Raw genomic sequence first — 24,360 nt, 5'->3', positions numbered from 1 at the left:
CAACAAGATGAGCCTGAAGGACATTATGCTAAGTGAAATGAGCCAGAAAGACAAATACCACATTTTCAAATCATACGTGGAAACTAAGAAATATTGATCTCAGAGATGTGGAGAGTGGAATAGAGTTAACAGAGGCAGGGAAGGGTGGGGTGGGGGTGGGGAGAGGTGGATGGAGACAGAGACATTGGTGACTGGGTAAGAAAAAAATAGGTTCTGGTGTTCCACAGGACAGGAAGGGAACCACAGTTAGCAATAATTTATTGCATATTTCAAAATAGCCAGAAGACTTTGCATATTCCCAGTACAAAGAAATGATAAGTGTTGGAAGTGATGGAAGTGGAATTACACTGATGGGATCATTATACACTATGTACTTGTATCAGAATATCACATCATACCCCATAAATACAATATTCTGCATCATCTAGATTTTTATGTTTTCATTAGTGCATTGTAGTCATAGATGCAAAACTAATTTATTTTTAAAGAAGCAGTGAGACAATGTCATTCCACAGTATCTTTGTCATGAGTTTAAGCTGACCTGTCTGAGATGCCCACTAGGGGACAGCTGTACTGGTGTGGAGAGGTAGCCCTGTCCTGGCTGGGAATGCTGCTGCTGTTATCTGTGATGCTCAAAGCATTTCTTCTCACTCATGCCCATGAGTGTATTACTACTCTCAAAGTGTGGTCTAGGGACTCCTGGTGTCCCCAAAAGACTTACAAGGAGCCCACCAGGTAAGACATCATTTTCCTTTTTCATTTACTCAGGAGTTTACAGTGATTTTTCCCCCCCAGGGGCCCCTTAAGCTAAAATATTCAAACAGATTGAAGGCAGAAGCATATATCTAGCCATCTTCTTCTAGGCCAGACATTGCAAAGTTTGGTAAAAACGTAAACAATACCTCTCTTCTCCTTATGCTATTTTAAAAAAAACATGGCTATTGTTCTTAAAAATATATTATTTGCATTAATATGAGTTGTCAGGTCTGTATATCCATGAGATCCACATTTGCAGATTGAACCAATCTTGGATCAAACATACTTTTTCAAAAAATTGCATCTAGAGCTGAGGACACAGGTTGGTGGTGCAGTGCTGACCCAGCATGAGGCCCTGGGTTTGGTCCCCAGCCCCACAGTATGTACATGCATACATAAAGTTATATCTGTGCTAAGTATGTTCAGATGGTCCCCCCTGCCATTTCCCCTAAGCAATGCAGCATAACCACTATTTCCTGGTCTTTACATTCTATTAGGTGTTATAAGCAATCTAGAGATGATATGAGAGGCTGTGCGTAGGTTATGCAAATCCTCTGCCACTTTATATAAGGGACATGAGCATCTGCAGATGTTGGTATCCTTGTGGATCTTGGGGCAAATCCTCCATGAATGCTAATGATGGCTGCATTAGGTTTATTATGTTGAATGAATGAATAAGTACTTATAAAATATATCAGCTTTAATAATTTTCAATACAGCAAATATGGGGGGGGGCAGAACCCCCAAGTTCTCTGGAGTTCTGAGCACTTTTTAATTAAATTTTTTTTTCTGAGCACTTTTTAAGAATGTTAATTTGTTAGGAGGGGCCAGTGAGATGTTGGTAAAAGGCTACAGAGTTTTAGTAGTAAGATGGGTCAGTTCTGCAGGTTTGATGTGCAGCGTGTTGATGATAGTTGACAATACTGCATTGTACCCTTGAAATTTGCTATGAAGATAGATCTTCAAGTAAACTTCCTCAGCAATCGTGTACAACTATGTAGAGGTGGTCGACATGTTAATGAGCCGAATTGTGATTATTGGATGAATTGCGGTTTGTCTACATACATCACATTATCAGGTCATACACCTTAAATGTCCACAATGGGTCATTAAGGCTGGTAGGAAAAAAAGAGTGCAAAAGGTGTTGACCCCAGTGACCTTGAGCTCTGCTGGAATCCTGGTTAAGAGCAAGGACTCCTGAACCAGGACACTCAGGCTCCAGTCTTGGCTCTTCTCAAGCAGTAACTTGATTATTTTGAGCCTCAGTCTTCTCATCTATAGAGTGGGATCATACTTGTGTGGTTTTCATCCTTGGGGACTAAATGAAAACATGTAAGGCACTAGACCCAGGGTGGCATGTGGCCATGCCATGATTACTGATTCCCTCCACCTGTGGAGGGAGGGGGCCAGGAGGAACAGGTGGAGCTCAGTGAGGACAGTTCCCATCCATGACGCTCCAGCAATCTCTCCACTCACAGGATGGGGTGGTAAGCCCTCCCTTTTGACAGGATGATCCAAATTGATTGGATGGAGGACTCCATGGAGACGCCTTAGGGACTTAAGCTGTAAGGGGAGGGTGCTGAGCCCCAGGGACCACAAAGGAGCTAGGCAGAGCAGAGACGGCAGCCTATTTCTGCCGTGTTTAGATCCCTTGAAGATTATTTCAATTGCAAGATCTCCTGCGTCAGCTCAACATTCGCTTCCTTTTCCACTATTTTAGTGAGACTTGGGCATGTCCTTGCCTCTTTTTCAGGGAACAAACTGCAGAGATGGTTTGGGTCTGGGAAGATGCCGGGGGTTCTGGGCATGGTGTTGGCCAAGATGCTACACTGGCTATCCCTATGAGCTCCAATTAAGCGAGAGCAGGCACTACACTGGACCAGGCAGTATCTGGCTTATTTCACTGTGCTGAATAATGAACAAGCCTCAGAGAAAGAGTCTGTTGTTATCAAGATTCTGTAGATAATGTGACTGAGGAACAAAAAGGTATAGGTCTTGCCTGATGTCCCACAGCCGGCAAGTGAAAGAGCACAGGCTCAAAGTCTAGCCTGGGGTCCACTAGTCTATATTGCCTCTCAGCAAAAGTCCGAGAAGCTGTGGCTATCTAGGATGTGGAGGGCCAAGAATTAAGACGGAATCGAGGTTGCCACTGGCCACGAAGGGGGTCTCACCTGAGCATTTTCAGCCTGCAGTCAGCGTAGAAGGAGCCGAGACTGCTGTTCCTGAACAAGGGCTTGAGCTGGGGAGGAAGGAGAAAGAGATGAACAGGAGGGGCCAAGGCAGCAGGGCGGTGGCCGCCGGGGAGGGGATCTTACCAGGTGCTGCAGGGTCCTCTCGGTGGCATTGAATATCCCAGAGCCTGGAAGCCCCATGTCCTCCGTGTAGGGCAGGTTGGTGATGGTGAAGTTGATAGTAAAATACACCGTCAAAGGGACCTCAGCTGCATGGGGGAGGGGAGAAGAGGGCAGCACTGTCAGTCCCGGGCAGAAGCAGCGGGAGGCAGGGCTCTGAGGACGAACTTCAGCTCTGGTACCCAGAGAGGGTCTGTCCTGCGGAACTGCTTCATGAGTTCCCACGCCAGGAACTTCCTACACAAGGTGACAACCGTCCCAGTTTGCTAAGGAAGGCATGAACTCCTGGGCGCAGGCTCAGTTTTCAAAGTGAGAGGGTTCCCACGTCCCGTATCACCACGGCCATGTTTATCACAGCACTGTCCACAGAGCCAAGATACTCAGCCTAGTGCCCATCCACGAGCGAACGGATAAAGAAAACAAGGTGTGCACTCATGGTCTTCCTCCACTGAGGAAAAGAATGATGTCTTACTCTGACATAAAGAACTAGAGGACATGGAGATTCCTCAGAAAACTGGGAATGGCACCACCATTTGACCCAGCTATCCCACTCCTTGGTTTATACCCAAAGGACTTAAAATCAGCATACTACAGTAATGCAGCCACATCAATGTTTATAGCAGCTCAATTCACAATATGGAACCAACCTAGGTGTCCCTCAATAGATGAGTGGATAAAGAAAATGTGGTATATATACTCAATGGAATATGACTTAGGTTTAAAGAAGAGTGAAATTATGGCATTTGCCAGTAAATGGATGGAGTTGGAGAATGTCATGTTAAGTGAAATAAGCCAATCCCAAGAAACCGAAGGCTGGATGTTTTCTCTAATTTGTGGATGCTAATTCACAATAAGGCAGGGGGAACTAGGGAAGAATAGTGTGACTTTAGATTAGGTAGAGGGAAGTGATGGGAGGGGAGGGGAGGGGGTGTGGGGATAGTTAAGACAGTGGAATGACATTATTACTGTATGTATGTGACTGTGTGACCAATGTGATTCTGCAACATGTACACTCCGAAAAATGAGAAATTATGTCCCATCTATGTGTGATCTATCAAAGTGCATAGATGAATTCTACTGTCCTGTATAACTAATTAAAACATTTAAAAATTTTTTAAAAAAGACCTGGAGGACATTACGTTAGGTGGTAGACCAGGCGGGGAAAGACGAGTGCGACAGACTCTTTCTCCCCCGTGTGGGTGTGAAGGAGGTCTGTCTGCAGTGGGTAGAGGGAAGGTCCAGGAGGCAGGGGAGGAACCGGGGAAAACACTGGGGACTGAATTAGAGCAAGTGAGATTCCATGCTTGTGCAGTTATGTCAAAATGAACCCCAATATTATGTACAACTAAAATCGACCATTAAAACACTCAATCTGAGTGAAAGATGGTGGCAACTTGAGGTTGGGCAGGGTGAGGGTAGAGAGGACAGAGAGAATTAAATAACAGATACAAAAACAGAGACAGAAAGAAAAAGCCCTGGTGTCATACCGCTCAGTGGGGTGACTAGAGCTCAAGATAACCTGGTATAGATTTCACAGAGAGCTAGAAGAGGGGACATTCTATTCCAATTAAGTGAAAACATTATGCCAAGTGAAATCAGCCAGATTACAAAAGGGAAAATGTGGTATGATCTCACTGATATGAACTATCCAGAAGGGGCAAATTTGTGGGGTAAGGGCTGGCAGGAATAGGTAGTGATTGCAGAAAGGGTACAGAGGTTGGGGTGATCCGAGTTTTAAAAACAGTGGTAATGGTTTCACCACAGTAAGAATGTAATGAATGCTGCTGAACTCTACGTCTAAAATGCTTAGAAGGGCAAACTGGATGGGTACTCTACGTATTTTACTACAACAAAGAGAAGTCACTCTTTCTGACCTGTTCCTGGAGTCATGCTCTCAGGGCCCCAGGTGGACATCGCGGGTGTGGTCAGAGGGCTAAAGGGCCTTCCGGGCAGTGTGCCAAAGGTGATTCTGGTGTCAGCCATTGTGGAGCTCCAATCTGCGGCAGGTAGATGAGGGGTCCCCTCAGTGGTAGCTTTCAGGGTAGTGGTTTGACTTGCTCCTTCTCCATGACTGGCTGTAGGTGATGTTGGGCTCTCTGATGGTATCAAGGTCATAGTGGTATCTGTGACAGTCCTGGAAATACCTGGGAGTCCAACTGAAGTTGCAGGCAGTGAAGTCTCTGTGCTCCAGGAGGTCACCGTAGGGGGCTCACTTGTTGTAGGGGCACTGGCAAGCCCGGGGACGCTGGGGGGAACGGTCGGAGCTGGGATACTTGTGCTGGCCTCTGCTGAGGGGCTGGGGGCGCTGGGGGTTGATGTTGAACCAGGGGACAGGGTTACGGCTGGAACAGTGTGGCTGGTCTCTGTCCCGGGGTGGGTGGAAAGTGAGGCTGCTTCTTCAGGAGCACCCGTTGTCACAGTCGGGCCTGGATTAGCTCTGCTGGTCTCGGTCGCAGGCGAGGAGGAGAGAGGAGTTGTTGTCTCTGGTCCACCACGTGAAGCAGCGTGAGTCAGGATCCCTGTTCTAACCTCCACCCCAGGTCCGATGGACAGGGAGGCTGTGGTCTCTGATAAAGGAGGAACAAGAGTCGAGGCAGGGACTTTGGTGCTTGTCTGTGCCCTGGGAGGGGTGGCCCATGAGGCTGCGGTTTCTGGTTCACCGGGAGAGAGAGTTGTCATCAGGAGAGTCATCCTGGCTGGTAGTTCAGAACTAGTGACCTGGGAGGTCACCGTGTCTTCGGGTGCTTCAGTCCTGACTGGCACAGCTGAACTGGCTTCTGTCCCGGGACTGGAGGCCGCTGGGGGTGTCCTGGGGACGGCCGGGCTCGTCTCTGTAGGACGGATGACTCCAGCTGTTGCAGCTGGCTCACCAGGGGAAACCGTCGGGGTGGGCACAGCTGAACCGGCCACGGCCCCGGGATGAGGGACCCGCGAGGTTGTGGTGCCCAGTCGATCTGGGGAAAGGGTCAGAGCTGGAGTGGTTGTAATTGTCTCTGTCCCAGAATGAGTGACCAGTGAGGTCACCAGTCCTTTTCCACCAGGAGGGACAGTCCTAGTTAGAACGGCTGGACTGGTCTGCTCCCCAGTCTGGGTGACCGGTGAGGCTGCGGTATCTGATTGAGAAGAAGAAAGAGCCAGGCTCGGAGGACTTGTACCGGTCACTGTCAGAGAACTAGTGACCAGTGAGGTCACTGCCTCTTGCACCTGAGGTGACACAGTGGAGGCGGAGACAGCTGAACTGGCTTCTTCCCCAGGAACAAGGGCTGTTGAGGGTGTGGTATCTGATTCACTAGGAGAAAAGCTTCCGGTTGTCCTGGGGACCGCTGGGCTGGTCTCCGTAGGATGGAGGCCCAATGACTCTGTGGTCTCTCTCCTACTGGGTGAAGCCGTCAGAGTCTGGGCAGCAGAACTGGCTTCTGACCCAGGACGGGTGACCCACGAGGCTGTGGTCTCTGGTTGGTCAGGGGAAAGAGTCCGAGTTGGAAGCAAACTTGTCTGAGCTCCAGAACCGGTGACCCATGCAGTCCCTGTCCCTGGCATGCGAGGGGAGACGGTCAGAGCTGGAGCGGGTGAACCTGTCGGTGGCCCAGCATGGGTGACCAATGAGGCTGTGGTCTCCGGCTCACCGGCTGGAACCGTCAGGGTTGGAATATTCCTAACGGTCACTGATGTATAAGGAGTGGCGAGTGAGGTCACCGTATCTGGGATATCAGGTGGGACCCCTGTGGCTGGGATATCAGAACTGGCTTCTTCTCCAGGCGTGGCGGCTGTTGAGGGCATGGTATCTGATTCACCTTGGGAAAAACTTCGGGTGGTCCTGGGGACTGCTGTGCTGGCCTCTGCAGGGTGAGTGAGCCGTGAGGTTGTGGTATCTGGTTCTCCAGGGGAAATCGTCTCTGCTGAAACAAGGGAACTGGCTTCTGTCTCAGCCTGGGTGACCCCTGAGGTATCCGGGTGACCTGGGGAAGCAGTGGGAGCTGGAGGAGCAGTACTTGTCTCTCTGCCAGAACTAGTGACCAGTGACGTTGCCCCCTCTGATACGTCCGGTGAGATGGAGGGATTTGGAGTGGCTGGCATCTTCGCTGTGCCGCGGCTGGTGGCCAGAGAGGCTGTGGTCCCTGGTTTATCAGAAGGGGTTTGAGTTGGTCTAGTTGAACTGGTGTCTGTCCCAGAGCTAGGGAGCTGTGAGGTCACCAGTTCTAGTCTGTCAGGCGATGCAGTCATTGTTGGAACGGCAGAAGCGGATTCTGTCCCAGTACTGGTATCCATTGAGGAAGGGAGGTGTGGTTGACCCTGGGGAAAATTAGGGCTGGTTCTAGAGGAAGGTGCTGTGGTCACTGCCTCGGAACCAGTGGTCAGAGAGGCCTCCAGTCCTGATGCACCCGAAGAGACGGGCGGGGTTGAGGTGGAGTGACCTGCCTGTATCTCAGGTTGGGTGACCTGTGAGGCTGTTGAATCTGACTCAGTAGAAGACGCAGCCAGAGTTGGGACAGCTGAACTGGTCTGTGCCCCTGGACTGGGGACCAATAAGGCTGTGGCCTCTGGTTCTCTGTTGAGTAGAGAGGGGCTTGTCCCGGGCACAGCTGTGCTGGTGATAGGTTCTCTAAGACCCGTGGCCGAGGAAGCCGCTGCCTCTGGGGCTGCGCTGATGGTTTCCCCTGATAGCTGGAGCTTCAGGTCTTCTGAGGTGGGGATGGAGATCCAGGTGATGAAAGAGGGGATGGCGGTGGTCTGCAGAGGTGTGGTCTCTGCTCTTCCTGTCCTCCCTGTGGCTGCACCTGTGAATTGGGGGATGGACCCACAAGTCAGTCAAAATCATCACACTTACCAGACTGCAAATAGCTTTATGTGAGGAAAGAGAGAGAGACATGTATTCCCTGGGATGTGGGTGGGGTGACTCTGGCATGGAAAAGGGTGGTGCCCTACCTTATGGTCACATCCTGGGCTGTGACTCCTGTGGAGTAGAGGTTAGGGACGCTGCTAGTTATTCCACGACACACAGGGAAGTTGTTCACTAGGAAGAACCTCCTGCCCCAAATGCCAGTAGCTCGGAGGTCGAGGAACCCCACTTTGCATTAAATGAGGGGGTGCTGACTGCCCCACAGACACCTTGCCCTCTCAGTGTTGGTCACCACCTGAAGGCTGGTGAGCCTCTTCTAGTGACCTGATCGATGTAGCTGATCCTACAAGCACTGGCTGCCGCAGGAGAGCCCCCCAAAGTGTCCCTCCTACAGCTCTGTGCCTCCATGCCCGAGAGAGGTCACTCAGCCCCGGTGTGGGCAGGCCCGCAGGGCTGTCATCCCTTCCAGGAGTAAGCAGCTCACAGCCACTGACAGAGGGGAGTGGGATGGCGGATACCCCAGCCACCTCGCCCTCTGGAGGGGACATGCCAAGGGAACTGCCCCTCAGAGATCCTAGTGGGATTGGTGCTCTGTGACCTGCTCGGGCTGTCCCTTCTGCTGCCTCCTTCTCTTCTCTGTCTCCTCCACCAGGGCTTCCTGGGACCATCCCCCACAGAACACAAACTACTTATCCCTGTTTCTTTGACCTACCATGGTCTGCTTCTGGGGAAACCCAACCCAAGATGCTTGGGTCCCATGAGAAAACCCATAGCGAGGCTCGGAGGTGACTCTGTCTTGGAAAAAGTGGGTTGACAAAAATAGTCTGGTTTCTGAACAATTTGGGAATAACTTCATGGATATGGGAAGCTTTACCTTTAACCACCTGGTGAGGAGGACCCCTGCTAAGTACACCTGTACCGCTTACAGTTACACGGAATAATAATACCGCAGAGTGGTAAGCATCTTTCAGAGGAAAAGATGATGCCGTCACCTAACCTTCTTAAAGCCCGGATTGAACAAAGCTCAACAGGTTTCTTTACAGGACTTGCTCAGAGCTTTTATTATGCCTGTGCACGCGGCCACGCTAAGAAGGAGCAATATGTACGCTAAACCTCTTGGACCACAAACTTCTTTGACCTTTTGTTCGGAGGTAGCCAAGTATTACGAAGGCTTAGGAGGTTTTCTGTCCCCACCTCCAGCATTATCGCCCACTGACCACATACATCTCATACTTGAGCAAATCATCACTACTAGGATTTAGTCATACCCAGCTATCCCTGGGTTTCACTTCTCTTTGTGCCTAATGTGCCGCTCTGTCCTGCATCTAGTAGGTCTTCCTCCACTCCCCCTGTCTTCCTGGCAAACTCCTATTCATCCTGTACAACCCAAGGCAAAGGTTCCCTCCTCTGTGAAGCTTTCCCTCTGTGGCTCCAGGGTGCCTTCATGGCCGACGTTTAAATTTACAACGTAGTTATTTTATTCCTTTGCCGTCTCTCATGGATGCAATACCAAAATGTTTTCATCCTGCACTTCCTTGATTCATACCAGAGTGTCCGGCATGCCGTGAGTTATCAGTAGAGGTCTTGAGAATTAAGGTAAACCGGGTCAAATTCTCTGACCTTGAACATCTCTGACCTTGAACTAAAGACCCTCAGCATTGCTCTGAAGAGAAGAAAAGTGGTAGCATCCACCCAGTCACCATGAGACAAAGATCCAGCTGAGACAGGGAGAATCATGACAGTCACACACGATTCTCCTTCCAAAGAAGTCAGCTTCGTGGCTGGAGTTGGAGGCCGGGGCACAGGTGGGGTTTCTAGGAAGCGAACCAGTCAAACCTACCTTTAGAACCAGCAGGTGATGTGGCTGCCAGAGGGCCCTCGACGGGTCCCGCGGTGCCTCTGGGGGCCGCTCCATTGGGTTTCTTTGTGTGCCGCTCCACAGTGTCCTCGGGTTCTATAGGAGAGGGTAGGGAGAAAACTGGGGTCACTCATCTCACCCGGAAGGAGCCCATGTCCACGTGTGTCCACGTCATCACTCTGCCCCTCATGTCCTTCTGCATGGGACCTGTCCACAGACCCATCCATCTGCCTGTAGAGCCGCCCATCCTAACCTCAGGGATATACCCTTCATGAGAATCTCTGAGGATCCCCATGTTGCCAAAAACAGTTCACGTCCCATTTCAACATGGCCTGCCGTTTAGTAGCATTTGACAGAACTTCTCTTTTCTCCCGAAAAAACGACACCCTCCTGTGGCTTCAGAGATCCTAGAATCCCTGGCTTTTCTAGCTAACTCCGAGCATTCTGGTTTAGCCTGAGGGTTAAAAGCACGGATTCCGAGTTCTTATTCTAGTTCTGTAACTTATCATCTTTGTTACCTTGAGCAGGTAACTTCTCTGCATCTCACAACTTCTTCCTCTGCAAAAGAGGCTTGTGAAGAGCCCCCCCTTCCAAATAATGTTGCAATGAGGATTTAAAACCTTAATGAAAAACTGCTTAATGTGGAATACATGCTATAAACATTAGCTGTCATCCTCCTCCTCCTCATCATCATCAGTAGTAGCAATAGCAGAGCATCTGTCATGGGTTATAATTTTTCCACCACTTGCTTATCACCTGTGCTTCCCCATGCCTAGCCCAGCGCTTGGAGTGGAAATGAGATTAACAGATGTTTGCAAAGAAATTCAGGTACAGGAAATACTCCTCATTATTTTCCCTTTCCCTCTTAGGAAAGTGCTATTTCCTAGGATCCTCTCATGAGTGGGTGTGTAGGAGATATAGGTCCTTACTTGTGAACTGGGTGGAGGGTGGAGGAACTGCGAAAGCACTTGTATCTGTTTTTGAGTCAATACTCTCAATGGCTCTGATATTCAAAGTGGGTGATACAGAGGTCTTGACTGGCACGGTGCTGGACTCCAAGACACTGAGTGTCATCAAGGATCCTTCAGTAGGGATGCTCTCTGTCCCAAGATGGGTAGTGGGAGAGGAAGTAATCCGAGGGAGGGCTGGGTTGGTTGAAGAGCCAGTCGTAGTGGAGACAGAAGAGGATAATGGTATAAAAGTGGATGAAGGCAAGTTCCCTGCAATGATGGACATAGTGGCAGGGCCAGGTGAATGGGACCCTGCCCAGGATCTGGTGGTTGATATCTCCCAGGTAAGGGTATCCTGTGTTGTATCCTGAGAAGGACTTGTGTGGGTGGTGATAGTTACTTCTGAAGAATCTGTCTTGGTGGAGGAGGCGAAGAGCCTGGCTATTGTCCGAGTGGAGAAGTCTGGAGAATTAGTGAACTGAGAAGGATAAGGGATGGGTGTTCTGGAAGAGGGAAGGATGTCTGTCTGGGAGAACACAGAACTGGCCTCAGTGGGTACACTGTGAAGGAGACAGCTTGTATCTGTGCAGGAGTTGGTCTGATCCGAGGTGCTGGACTTTGTCAATCCAGGGGGAAGGGTAGACAATGACTCCATCTGAATACTTGTAACCTCAGAGGAGCTAGGCTTTGATGTGGAAATAAAGGTCTCCATTGTGGTGTAAGATGTAGCGCTGGGAGATGTTGATGTGGAAAGCTCTGAGTCCCATGACAGAGAGGACTGAGACTCCTGCCTAGAATGGGTGGGAGACGCAGGAGCCAACGCGGTACTGGGGGGAGCATAATTATTGTGTAAGAGTGTGGTGGCTGGAGAAGAGGGAAGGGTTTCCGGTGAGGATCTGGAGGAGGTGAGGGATGACATGATTAGGGAGGAAACATGGTCAGGAGATGGAGAGGAGGTCCCCGTGAGAAACAAAGTCGGAGAGTGACCGGAGAGAGTGGGCACTGCATCTGAGGACATGGATGGAAGGGCCACAGGAGAGGCGGTAGAGCTGCGCTGCAAACCATCGCTGCTGGTTCCTGCACTGACCATGGCCACCTCGGGGGAAACAGACACTGTGCGTAAATGGGAGGGATGCAGTGAAGTGGGGACATTCTCATATGCGGAGCTTGCACTGTGAGGTAGGCTGGCCATGGGCAAAGAGCTTGTCCCCAATGGACGCATGCTTCCTGGCAGGGTGGTGGTGAGGACTGAGATCTTAGGACCAGTGAAAGAGGTCCTGGGTGACTCAGTGTTGACAGGTATAAGAGGAGGGGATGATTCAACATGAGATGTCCCCAGAGAACTCACAGGTTGACTTTCATGCACAGAAAGGGTGCTCTGAGGGGGGACTGGGCTAGAAGAGCTACTGAAAGGGGTTGCCTTCTCTGAAGGTGCAAGGGACGTTGTGACAGTAGAAAGGATCTTGGATGCCGAGGTGGTCATGGTAGGTTCAGAACCAGTGGAGAGTGATGGAAGAGACTGTGGTTCAGCCCTCTGAGATTGTGGTTCAGAGCTTGTGTTTGGAGTGAGGTCCCTGGACACCTCCAGCATGATGGTCCTAGTGCCAGTCCCAGTGGAGACTTCCTGGCTGACAGGCTGTGTGACAGTGTTGGAGAAGGTGTGGTCATGGTTCCCAGTGGTGAGGAAGATGGGTGTTGGAGACCCAGGTGGGTAGGGAGTGGATGCTTCTGGGCTTCCCGACAATGGAGAGATAACCCCCTCACTGGTGAGGAGCAAAAGGGCTGGAGATCCAGGCCAGGGGGGAGTGGATTCTCCTGGGGAGGAGGCTCCAGGGGTCTTGGAGGCACTGACCATGGTCACCTTTGTGGATTGTGCAGGGCTGCTTTCCTGCAAAGGTGGGTTTCCTGGAGATAATGGAGTGTGAGGGAAAGTGCTCCCCAGAAGGGTGGAGTGTGAGTGTGGAAACGTCTGTGGCCCAGGGCTGACTCTCCACTGTACAGCGGTCTCCTGTGAAGGAAGTGAGTGTGGAGAGGCAGAGGAGTGTGCCTGGGTTGCCATTGTGGTTGTTCCTGCAGGTGTCACCGCAGTGTCCATGGACACATGAGTTGTGTGTGGAGTTGGAGCAGCCCGGGTAGTGGCCAGGCTGTCATGATCCTGGGCAGTGGTCCTGGGATGTGGGCTGGTGATGGGTGGAGAGCCTGTCCTCCATGTCTGTGTGGTTCCTGGCAGAACTGTGGTGAGGACTGAGGTCGAAGAGCTCCTTGTGGAGGACCTGGGTGTCCCAGTGTGGAGAGCTGTTGGAGGAGGGGAGGAGACACTATGGGATGTCCCCTGGGAACCCACAGGCCTGCTCTGTGTCCCTGAGAGGTTGCTTTTAGGGGACAGAGTTCCAGAAGAAGAGGTGGGAGGAGTGTCCCTCTGTGAGTGTGGAAGTGTGTGTTTGGTAGTGGAGTGGTCCTTGAGAGCATTGGTGGCCATGGTTGGTTGTGAGTGAGCAGAGGGTGAGGAATAGGATTCTGGTGGAGACCTGGTGGTGTCCTGGCTGGAGAGGGCTGTGTGTGGAGGGGCAGAGGTTGGTTCAGGTCCCATGCCCTGTGTGTCATTAGAAATCACTGTCCCACTGCCAGTCCACGTGGGAAGGGGGCTGGTGAGAGACTGTGTGTTGGTGCTGGATTCTGTAGTGTCCTCTTCATGGACTGTAGAACCAGGTGAGGATGGAGTGGGTCCTTCTGGGGTTGAAGCAGGCTGTGGCCATGAAACGCTGGTTTGAGGGACCTTTGAAGGTCCTTGAGGGCTGCTAGTCATCACAGGTGAGGTTCTGTCAGGTGTTGGAGGGCGAGAGGAACCGCTCCTCAGAGGGGTGTTTGTTGAGCGTGAAGGCATCTGGGACCAGGTGCTGAATTCCCACTGTGTAGGGCTTTTGTGTGAAGGATGTGACCCTGTGGAGGCAGGGGACTGTTCTTGGGGTCCAGATGTGGTCACTTCACTGGCCAGTGCCTCTTCTGTGGAAACGTGACTTGTTGGTGGAGTGTGAGCGGTCAGGTTAGTGTCCAGGTTCTTCTGTGCCCATGCGGTGGTACTTGATGGCTGGCTGGTGATGGGTGAAGAGCTTGTCGTCAATGTCTGCATGATTCCTGCCTGGGGGGTGGTGAGTCCTGGTAAGGTGATACTGTGCTTCACAGTCTCGACAGATGTAATAGCAGAGGACAAGTCAACATATGAAGTCCCCAGAGAACTTACAGGGTGTCTTGGATTCTCAGAAAGGGTGCTTTCAGGTGGCATGGGTCCAGTAGAACTGTTGGAAGTGGTGGCCTTCTCTGAGGGTACAGGAGACGTTGTGACAGTGGAAAGGATCTTGGAGGCCACCGTGGTGATGGTAGGTTGTGACCCAGCGGAGGGTGATGGAAGGGACTGTGGATGAGACCTGGTGGTTTCCACGCTGATCAGGGTGCTCTGTGGAGGTTCAGAGCTTGTGTTTGGAGTGAGGTCGCTGGACACCTCCAGCATGATGGTCCTAGTGCCAGTCCCAGTGGAGACTTCCAGGCTGACAGGCTGTGTCACTGTGTTGGAGAAGGTGTGGTCATGGTTCCCAGTGGTGAGGAAGATGGGGGCTGGAGACCCAGGTGGGTAGGGAGTGGATGCTTCTGGGCTTCCCGACAATGGAGAGATACCATCCTCACTGGTGAGGAGCAAAAGGGCTGGAGATCCAGGCCAGGGGGGAGTGGATTCTCCGGGGGAGGAGGCTCCAGGGGTCTTGGAGGCACTGACCATGGTCACCTTTGTGGATTGTGCAAGGCTGCTTTCCTGCAAAGGTGGGTTTCTTGGAGATAATGGAGTGTGAGAGGAAGTGCTCCCCAGAAGGGTGGAGTGTGAGTGTGGAAACGTCTGTGGCCCAGGGCTGACTGTGGACTGTGCAGCAGTCTGCTGTGAAGGAAGTGAGTGTGGAGAGGCAGAGGAGTGTGCCTGAGTTCGCAGTGTGTTGGTTGCTGCAGGGGTCACCTCAGTGTCCATGGACACATGAGTTGTGTGTGGAGTGGCAGTCACCTGGGATGTGGCCAGGCTGTCATGATCCTGGGCAGTGGTCCTGGTGTGTGGGCTGGTGATGGGCAGAGAGCCTGTCCTCCATGTCTGTGTGGTACCTGGCAGGGTGTTGGAGAGGACTGAGGTCGAAGAGCTCGTTGTGGAGGACCTGGGTGTCCCAGTGTGGAGAGGTGTAGGCGGAGCGGAGGAGATGGTATGGGAGGTCCCCTGAGAACCCGCAGGCCTGCTCTGTGTCCCTGAGAGGTTGCTTTTGGGGGACAGAGTTCCAGAAGAGGAGGTGGGAGGAGTGTCCCTCTGTGAGTGTGGAAGTGTGTGTTTGGTAGTGGAGTGGTCCTTGAGAGCATTGGTTGCCATGGTTGGTTGTGAGGGAGCAGAGGATGAGGAATAGGATTCTGGTGGAGACCTGGTGGTGTCCTGGCTGGAGAGGGCTGTGTGTGGAGGGGCAGAGGTTGGTTCAGGTCCCATGCCCTGTGTGTCATTAGAAATCACTGTCCCACTGCCTGTCCACGTGGGAAGGGGGCTGGTGAGAGACTGTGTGTTGGTGCTGGATTCTGTAGTGTCCTCTTCATGGACTGTAGAACCAGGTGAGGATGGAGTGGGTCCTTCTGGGGTTGAAGCAGGCTGTGGCCATGAAACGCTGGTCTGAGGGACCTTTGGAGGTCCTTGAGGGCTGCTTGTCATCACAGGTGAGGTTCTGTCAGGTGTTGGAGGGCGAGAGGAACCGCTCCTCAGAGGGGTGTTTGTTGAGTGGGAAGGCATCTGGGACCAGGTGCTGAATTCCCACTGTGTAGGGCTTTTGTGTGAAGGATGTGACCCTGTGGAGGCAGGGGACTGTTCTTGGGGTCCAGATATGGTCACTTCACTGGTCACTGCCTCTTCTGTGGAAACGTGACTTGTTGGTGGACTGTGAGCGGTCAGGATAGTGTGCAGGGTCTTCTGTTCCCGGGTGGTGATCCTCACATGCAGGCTGGTCCTGGGTGGAGTGCTTGCTCTCGATGTCTGCATGATTCCTGGCTGTGAGTTGGTGAGGTCTGAGAACCTAGGGCCTGGTGAGGTGGTTCTGGGTGACCCAGTGTTGAGAGGTGTAGTGGGAGGGGAAGAGTCAACAGGGGACGTCCCCAGAGAACTTACAGGGTGTCTTGGATTCTCAGAAAGGGTGCTTTGAGGTGGCACTGGGCCAGAAGAGCTGTGGGAAGTGGTGGCCTTCTCTGAGGGTGCAAGAGACGTTGTGTCAGTGGAAAGGATCTTGGATGCCTTGGTGGTCATGGTGGGGTGTGATCCAGTGGAGGGTGATGGAAGGGATTGTGGCTGAGGACTGGTGGTTTCCACGCTGGTTATTATGCTCTGTGGAGGTGCAGAGCTTGTGTTTGGTGTGAGGTCCTTGGTCACCTCCTGCATGATGGTCCTACTGCCAGTCCCAGTGGAGACTGTGTGGCTGACAGCTTGTGGGACTGTGTTGGGGAAGGTAGGGACATCGTCCTCAGTGGTGAGGAAGATGGGGGCTGGAGTCCCAGGTGAGGAAGGAGTGGAGGCCTCTTGTCCTCGTGACAATGTAGAAATATCATCCTCAGTGGTGAGGAAGATGGGGGCTGGAGTCCCAGGCCAGGAGGTTGTGGATGGTTTTGGGGAGGACACATCAGGAGTCCTGGAGGCACTGACGAGTGTCACCTTTGTGGATGCTGCAGGGCTGCTTTCCTGCGAAGGTGAGTGTCTTGGAGATAATGGAGTGTGAGAAGAAGTGCTCCCTGGAAGGGTGGAGTGTGAGTGTGGAAACGTCTGTAGCCCAGGGCTGACTGTCCACTCTCCAGCGGTCTCCTGTGAAGGAAGTGAGTGTGGAGAGGCAGAGGAGTGTGCCTGGGTTCTCGTTTTGGTGGTTCCTGCATGGCTCACTGCAGTGGTCATGGACACATGAGATGTGTGTGGAGTGGGAGCAGCCGGGGAATTATCCAGCCTGTTGTGATCCTGGGCAGTGGTCCTGGTGTGTGGGCTGGTGATGGGCAGAGAGCCTGTCCTCCATGTCTGTGTGGTTCCTGGCAGAACTGTGGTGAGGACTGAGGTCGAAGAGCTCCTTGTGGAGGACCTGGGTGTCCCAGTGTGGAGAGCTGTAGGAGGAGGGGAGGAGACACTATGGGATATCCCCTGGGAACCCACAGGCCTACTCTGTGTCCCTGAGATGTTGCTTATGGGGGACAGAGTTCCAGAAGAGGAGGTGGGAGGAGTGTCCCTCTGTGAGTGTGGAAGTGTGTGTTTGGTAGTGGAGTGGTTCTTGAGAGCATTGGTGGCCATTGGTTGTGAGGGAGCAGAGGGTGAGGAATAGGATTCTGGTGGAGACCTGGTGGTGTCCTGGCTGGAGAGGGCTGTGTGTGGAGGGGCAGAGGTTGGTTCATGTCCCATGCCCTGTGTGTCATTAGAAATCACTATCCCACTGCCAGTCCATGTGGGAAGGGGGCTGGTGAGAGACTGTGTGTTGGTACCGAGTTCCACGGTGTTCTCCTCATGGAGTGTGGAATGAGGCAAGGAGGCAGTGGATCCTTCTTGGGCTGAAGCCGGAGGTGCCCCTGACGCGCTGGTTTGAGGGCTGCTTGTGGTCATGCGTGAGGCTCTCTCAGGTGTTGGAGGGTGAGTGGACGTGCTCCTCAGAGGCATGTTTGTTGAGGTTGAAAGCCGCTGGGAACCAGTGGAGATTACCTGATGTCCAGTGGTTTTGAGTGATGGACGGGACCCTGTGGAGACAGGGGACTGTTCTTGGAATCCAGATGTGGTCACTTCCCCGGTCACTTCCCCATCTGTGGAACCATGACGTGTTGTTGTGGGGTGAGTGGTCAGGTCAGTGTCCAGGGTCATCTGTGCCTGTGCCGTGGTCCTGGGATGTGGCCTGGTGGTTGGTGGAGAGCTTGTCCTTGATGCCTGCATGATTCCTGTCTGAGTGATGGTGAGGTCTGAGAACCCAGGACCTGCTGGGGAGGTCCTGGGTGACCCAGGGTTGAGAGGTAAGAGCGGAGGGGACGAGTCACCATGGGATGTCCCCAGAGAACTCACAGATTGTCTTTGATTTACAGACTGGGAGCCCTCAGATGTCACAGAACCAGAAGAGCTGCCTGAAGGGGTGGCCTTCTCTGAGGGTGCAAGAGACTTTGTGAGAGTAGAAAGGATCTTGGATGCAGCCATGGTCAGGGTCGGTTGTGACGTAGCTGACAGTGACAGAAGGGTCTGTGGTTGAGACCTGGTGGTTTCCTCGCTGATCAGGGTGCTCTGTGGAGGTTCAGAGCTTGTGCTGGGAGTGAGGTCCCTGGACACCTCCAGCATGATTGTCCTCCTGCCAGTCCCAGTGGAGACTTCCTGGCTGACACGCTGTGTGACTGTGTTGGAGAAGGTGTGGTCACTGTTTCCAGTGGTGAGGAAGATGGGTGTTGGAGACCCAGACGAGGAGGGAGTGGATTCCCCTGGGGTAGAAGCAACAGGAGCCATGGAGGCACTGCCCTGCGTCACCTTGGCTGATTCTGCAGGGCTGCTTTCTTGCAAAGGTGTGTTTCTTGAAGATAATGGAGGGTGAGAAGAAGTACTCCCAAGAAGGGTGGCGTGTGAGTGCATTAATGTCTGTGACCCAGGGGTGACAGTGTTCTCTGCAGAGATTTGGTGTAAAGGACATAACCCTGCAGAAGTGTGAGACTCCTCTTGTGGTCCAGATAAAATCCCTGCACTAGTCACTGCTGCGTCAGTGGACATAGGAATCGGGGGTGGAGTGTGAGCTGTCAGGGTAGTATACAGGCTGGTCTGTGCCTGGACACTGGTCCTTGCCTGGGGGCTGGTGAAGGGCAGAGAGCTTGTCTTTGATGGGTGTGTGATTCCTGGATGGGTGTTGGTGCCGTCTGAGAACCTGGAGTCTGGTGAGGAGGTCCTGGGCGACCCACTGCTGACAGGTGGAAGAGGAGTGGAAGAGTCCATAATGGATGTCTCCAGAGGACTCAGAGATTCTCTCTGATTCACAAACTGGGTGCTGTGAGGTGGCACTGGGCCAGAAGAGTGGCTGGAAGTGGTGGCCTTCTCTGAGGGTACAAGAGACGTTGTGACACTTGAAAGGATCTTGGAAGCCACCGTGGTCATGGTGGGTTGTGAGCCAGCGGAGGGTGATGGAAGGGACTGTGGTGGAGACCTGGTGGTTTCCACGCTGATCAGGGTCCTCTGTGGAGGTTCAGAGCTTGTGTTGGGAGTGAGGTCCCTTGACACCTCCAGCATGATGGTCCTACTGCCAGTCCCAGTGGAGACTTCCTGGCTGACACGCTGTGTGACTGTGTTGGAGAAGGTGTGGTCATGGTTCCCAGTGGTGAAGAAGATGGGGGATCGAGATCCAGGTGGGTAGGGAGTGGATGCTTCTGGTCTTCCCGACAATGGAGAGATACCATCCTCACTGGTGAGGAGCAAAAGGGCTGGAGACCCAGGCCAGGGGGGAGTGGATTCTCCTGGGGAGGAGGCTCCAGGGGTCTTGGAGGCACTGACCAGGGTCACCTTTGTGGATTGTGCAGGGCTGCTTTCCTGCAAAGGTGGGTTTCCTGGAGATAATGGAGTGTGAGAGGAAGTGCTCCCCAGAAGGGTGGAGTGTGAGTGTGGAAACATCTGTGGGCCAGGGCTGACTGTGGACTGTGCAGCAGTCTCCTGTGACGGACGTGAATGTGGAGAGGCTGAGGAGAGTGACTGGGTTCGCAGAGTGTTGGTTGCTGCAGGGGTCACCGAAGTGTCCATGGACACATGAGTTGTGTGTGGAGTGGGAGCAGTCTGGGATGTGGCCAGGCTGTCAAGATCCTGGGCAGTGGTCCTGGTGTGTGGGCTGGTGATGGGTGGAGAGCCTGTCCTCCATGTCTGTGTGGTACCTGGCAGGGTGCTGGAGAAGACTGAGGTCGAAGAGCTCGTTGTGGAGGACCTGGGTGTCCCAGTGTGGAGAGGTGTAGGAGGAGGGGAGGAGACACTATGGGAGGTCCCCTGGGAACCCACAGGCCTGCTCTGTGTCCCTGAGAGGTTGTTTATGGGGGACAGAGTTCCAGAAGAGGAGGTGGGAGGAGTGTCCCTCTGTGAGTGTGGGAGTGTGTGTTTGGTAGTGGAGTGGTCCTTGAGACCATTGGTGGCCATGGTTGGTTGTGACCCAGCGGAGGGTGATGGAAGGGACTGTGGTTGAGATCTGGTGGTTTCCACGCTGGTTATTGTGCTCTGTGGAGGTGTAGAGCTTGTGTTGGGAGTGAGGTCCCTGGACACCTCCAGCATGATGGTCCTAGTGCCAGTCCCAGTGGAGACTGCGTGGCTGACAGCTTGTGGGACTGTGTTGGGGAAGGTAGGGACATCGTCCTCAGTGGTGAGGAAGATGGGTGTTGGAGACCCAGACGAGGAGGGAGTGGATTCCCCTGGGGTAGAAGCAACAGGGATGATGGAGGCTCTGCCCTGCGTCACCTTGGCTGACTCCACAGGGCTGGTTTCATGCAAAGGTGTGTTTCTTGAAGATAATGGAGGGTGAGAAGAAGTACTCCCAAGAAGGGTGGCTTGTGAGTGCATTAATTTCTGTGACCCAGGGGTGACAGTGTTCTCTGCAGAGATTTGGTGTAAAGGACATAACTCTGCAGAAGTGTGAGACTCCTCTTGTGGTCCAGATAAAATCCCTGCACTAGTCACTGCTGCATCAGTGGACATAGGAATCGGGGGTGGAGTGTGAGCTGTCAAGGTAGTATGCAGGCTGGTCTGTGCCTTGACACTGGTCCTTGCCTGGGGGCTGGTGAAGGGCAGAGAGCTTGTCTTTGATGGGTGTGTGATTCCTGGATGGGTGTTGGTGCCGTCTGAGAACCTGGAGTCTGGTGAAGAGGTCCTGGGCCACCCACTGCTGACAGGTGGAAGAGGAGTGGAAGAGTCCATAATGGATGTCTGCAGAGGACTCAGAGATTGTCTCTGATTCACAAACTGGGTGCTGTGAGGTGGCATTGGGCCAGAAGAGTGGCTCGAAAAGGTGGCCTTCTCTGAGGGTACAGGAGTCATTGAGAGAGTTGAAAGGATCTCGGAGGCCACCGTGGTGATTGTGGGTTGTGACATAGTGGAGGGTGATGGAAGGGACTGTGGTTGAGACCTGGTGGTTTCCTCGCTGATCAGGGTCCTCTGTGGAGGTTCAGAGCTTGTGTTGGGAGTGAGGTCCCTTGACACCTCCAGCATGATGGTCCTACTGCCAGTCCAGGTGGAGACTTCCTGGCTGACACGCTGTGTGACTGTGTTGGAGAAGGTGTGGTCATGGTTCCCAGTGGTGAGGAAGATGGGTGTTGGAGACCCAGGTGGGTAGGGAGTGGATGCTTCTGGTCTTCCCGACAATGGAGAGATACCATCCTCACTGGTGAGGAGCAAAAGGGCTGGAGATCCAGGCCAAGGGGGAGTGGATTCTCCTGGGGAGGAGGCTCCAGGGGTCTTGGAGGCACTGACCATGGTCACCTTTGTGGATTGTGCAGGGCTGCTTTCCTGCAAAGGTGAGTTTCTTGGAGATAATGGAGTGTGAGAGGAAGTGCTCCCCAGAAGGGTGGAGTGTGAGTGTGGAAACATCTGTGGGCCAGGGCTGACTGTGGACTGTGCAGCAGTCTCCTGTGACGGACGTGAGTGTGGAGAGGCAGAGGAGTGTGCCTGGGTTTTCAGTGTGTTGGTTGCTGCAGGGGTCACCTCAGTGTCCATGGACACATGAGTTGTGTGTGGAGTGGCAGTCACCTGGGATGTGGCCAGGCTGTTTTGATCCTGGGCAGTGGTCCTGGTGTGTGGGCTGGTGATGGGCAGAGAGCCTGTCCTCCATGTCTGTGTGGTACCTGGCAGGGTGTTGGAGAGGACTGAGGTCGAAGAGCTCGTTGTGGAGGACCTGGGTGTCCCAGTGTGGAGAGCTGTTGGAGGAGGGGAGGAGACGCTATGGGAGGTCCCCTGAGAACCCGCAGGCCTGCTCTGTGTCCCTGAGAGGTTGCTTTTGGGGGACAGAGTTCCAGAAGAGGAGGTGGGAGGAGTGTCCCTTTGTGAGTGTGGAAGTGTGTGTTTGGTAGTGGAGTGGTCCTTGAGAGCATTGGTGGCCATGGTTGGTTGTGAGGGAGCAGAGGGTGAGGAATAGGATTCTGGTGGAGACCTGGTGGTGTCCTGGCTGGAGAGGGCTGTGTGTGGAGGGGCAGAGGTTGGTTCAGGTCCCATGCCCTGTGTGTCATTAGAAATCACTGTCCCACTGCCAGTCCACGTGGGAAGGGGGCTGGTGAGAGCCTGTGTGTTGGTGCTGGATTCTGTAGTGTCCTCTTCATGGACTGTAGAACCAGGTGAGGATGGAGTGGGTCCTTCTGGGGTTGAAGCAGGCTGTGGCCATGAAACGCTGGTCTGAGGGACCTTTGGAGGTCCTTGAGGGCTGCTTGTCATCACAGGTGAGGTTCTGTCAGGTGTTGGAGGGCGAGAGGAACCGCTCCTCAGAGGGGTGTTTGTGGAGCGTGAAGGCATCTGGGACCAGGTGCTGAATACCCACTTTGTGGGGCTTTTGTGTGAAGGATGTGACCCTGTGGAGGCAGGGGACTGTTCTTGGGGTCCAGATGTGGTCACTTCACTGATCCCTGCCTCTTCTGTGGATCCTTGACTTGTTGGTGGAGTGTGAGCGGTCAGGATAGTGTCCAGGGTCTTCTGTTCCTGCGTGGTGGTCCTCACATGCAGGCTGGTGCTGGGTGGAGAGCTTGTCCTCAATGTCTGCATGATTCCTTGGTGTGAGTTGGTGAGGTCTGAGAACCTAGGGCCTGGTGAGGTGGTCTTGGTGGATCCAGTGTTGAGAGGTGTGAGAGGAGCGGACGATTCAATTTGGGATGTCCCCAGAGAACTCAAAGGATGCCTTTGATTTTCAGCAACGGTGCTTTGAGGTGGTATTTGGTCAGAATAGCTGCTGGAAAGGGTGGGCTTCTCTGAGGGTGCAAGAGACTTTGTGTCAGTGGAAAGGATGTTGGATGCTGCGGTTGTCAGGATGGGTTGAGACCCAGGGTAAAGTGACAGAAGGGACTGTGGTTGAGACCTGGTGGTGTCCACGCTGATCAGGGTGCTCGGTGGAGGTGTAGAGCTTGTGTTGGGAGTGAGGTCCCTGGACACATCCAGCATGATGGTCCTACTGCCAGTCCCAGTGGAGACTTCCTGGCTGACAGGCTGTGTGAATGAGTTGGAGAAGGCGTGGTCATGGTTCGCAGTGGTGAGGAAGATGGGTGTTGGAGACCCAGATGAGGAGGGAGTGGATTCCCCTGGGGGAGAAGCAACAGGAGCCATGGAGGCACTGCCCTGCGTCACCTTGGCTGATTCTGCAGGGCTGCTTTCTTGCAAAGGTGGGTTTCTTGAAGATAATGGAGGGTAAGAAGAAGTATTCCCAAGAAGGGTGACGTGTGAGTGCATTAATGTCTGTGAACCAGGGGTGACAGTGTTCTCTGCAGAGATTTGGTGTAAAGGACATAACCCTGCAGAAGTGTGAGACTCCTCTTGTGGTCCAGATAAAATCCCTGCACTAGTCACTGCTGCATCAGTGGACATAGGAATCGGGGGTGGAGTGTGAGCTGTCAGGGTAGTATACAGGCTGGTCTGTGCCTGGACACTGGTCCTTGCCTGGGGGCTGGTGAAGGGCAGAGAGCTTGTCTTTGATGGGTACGTGATTCCTGGATGGGTGTTGGTGCCGTCTGAGAACCTGGAGTCTGGTGAGGAGGTCCTGGGCGACCCACTGCTGACAGGTGGAAGAGGAGTGGAAGAGTCCATAATGGATGTCTGCAGAGGACTCAGAGATTGTCTCTGATTCACAAACTGGGTGCTGTGAGGTGGCATTGGGCCAGAAGAGTGGCTCGAAAAGGTGGCCTTCTCTGAGGGTACAGGAATCATTGAGAGAGTTGAAAGGATCTTGGAAGCCACCGTGGTCATGGTGGGTTGTGAGCCAGCGGAGGGTGATGGAAGGGACTGTGGTTGAGACCTGGTGGTTTCCTCGCTGATCAGGGTGCTCTGTGGAGGTTCAGAGCTTGTGTTGGGAGTGAGGTCCCTGGACACCTCCAGCATGATGGTCCTAGTGCCAGTCCCAGTGGAGACTTCCTGGCTGACAGGCTGTGTGACAGTGTTGGAGAAGGTGTGGTCATGGTTCCCAGTGGTGAGGAAGATGGGTGTTGGAGACCCAGGTGGGTAGGGAGTGGATGCTTCTGGGCTTCCCGACAATGGAGAGATAACCCCCTCACTGGTGAGGAGCAAAAGGGCTGGAGACCCAGGCCAGGGGGGAGTGGATTCTCCGGGGGAGGAGGCTCCAGGGGTCTTGGAGGCACTGACCATGGTCACCTTTGTGGATTGTGCAGGGCTGCTTTCCTGCAAAGGTGGGTTTCCTGGAGATAATGGAGTGTGAGGGAAAGTGCTCCCCAGAAGGGTGGAGTGTGAGTGTGGAAACGTCTGTGGCCCAGGGCTGACTCTCCACTGTACAGCGGTCTCCTGTGAAGGAAGTGAGTGTGGAGAGGCAGAGGAGTGTGCCTGGGTTGCCATTGTGGTTGTTCCTGCAGGTGTCACCACAGTGTTCGTGGACACATGAG

The 24,360-nt window shown here is 53.2% G+C and overlaps 1 protein-coding gene across 1 annotated transcript in view; it reads right to left on the bottom strand.

Annotated features, from left to right (window-relative positions):
* Muc16 (mucin 16, cell surface associated) overlaps positions 1–24,109 on the bottom strand; it is a 93,976-nt gene extending 69,867 nt beyond the window's left edge. Inside the window, exons 1-14 of the mRNA XM_077796586.1 lie at positions 23,311–24,109; positions 22,833–23,052; positions 21,921–22,013; positions 21,616–21,665; positions 20,045–20,190; positions 19,666–19,715; positions 18,951–19,205; positions 14,896–15,044; positions 14,181–14,367; positions 10,735–11,258; positions 9,788–9,901; positions 4,982–7,885; positions 3,072–3,196; positions 2,928–2,995 (exon numbers count right to left, since the gene is read on the bottom strand). Coding sequence (XP_077652712.1) covers positions 2,928–2,995; positions 3,072–3,196; positions 4,982–7,885; positions 9,788–9,901; positions 10,735–11,258; positions 14,181–14,367; positions 14,896–15,044; positions 18,951–19,205; positions 19,666–19,715; positions 20,045–20,190; positions 21,616–21,665; positions 21,921–22,013; positions 22,833–23,052; positions 23,311–24,109 — 5,684 coding nt within the window. The remainder of the gene's footprint in view (positions 1–2,927; positions 2,996–3,071; positions 3,197–4,981; positions 7,886–9,787; positions 9,902–10,734; positions 11,259–14,180; positions 14,368–14,895; positions 15,045–18,950; positions 19,206–19,665; positions 19,716–20,044; positions 20,191–21,615; positions 21,666–21,920; positions 22,014–22,832; positions 23,053–23,310) is intronic.
* Positions 24,110–24,360: the final 251 nt, after the last annotated feature.

Source organism: Urocitellus parryii, chromosome 3, assembly GCF_045843805.1.
Source record: "Urocitellus parryii isolate mUroPar1 chromosome 3, mUroPar1.hap1, whole genome shotgun sequence".
In the NCBI taxonomy this organism is placed as follows: Eukaryota; Metazoa; Chordata; class Mammalia; order Rodentia; family Sciuridae; genus Urocitellus; species Urocitellus parryii.
The sequence above is the reverse complement of the archived record's forward strand: the minus strand, read 5'-3'. Positions and strand labels throughout refer to the sequence as shown.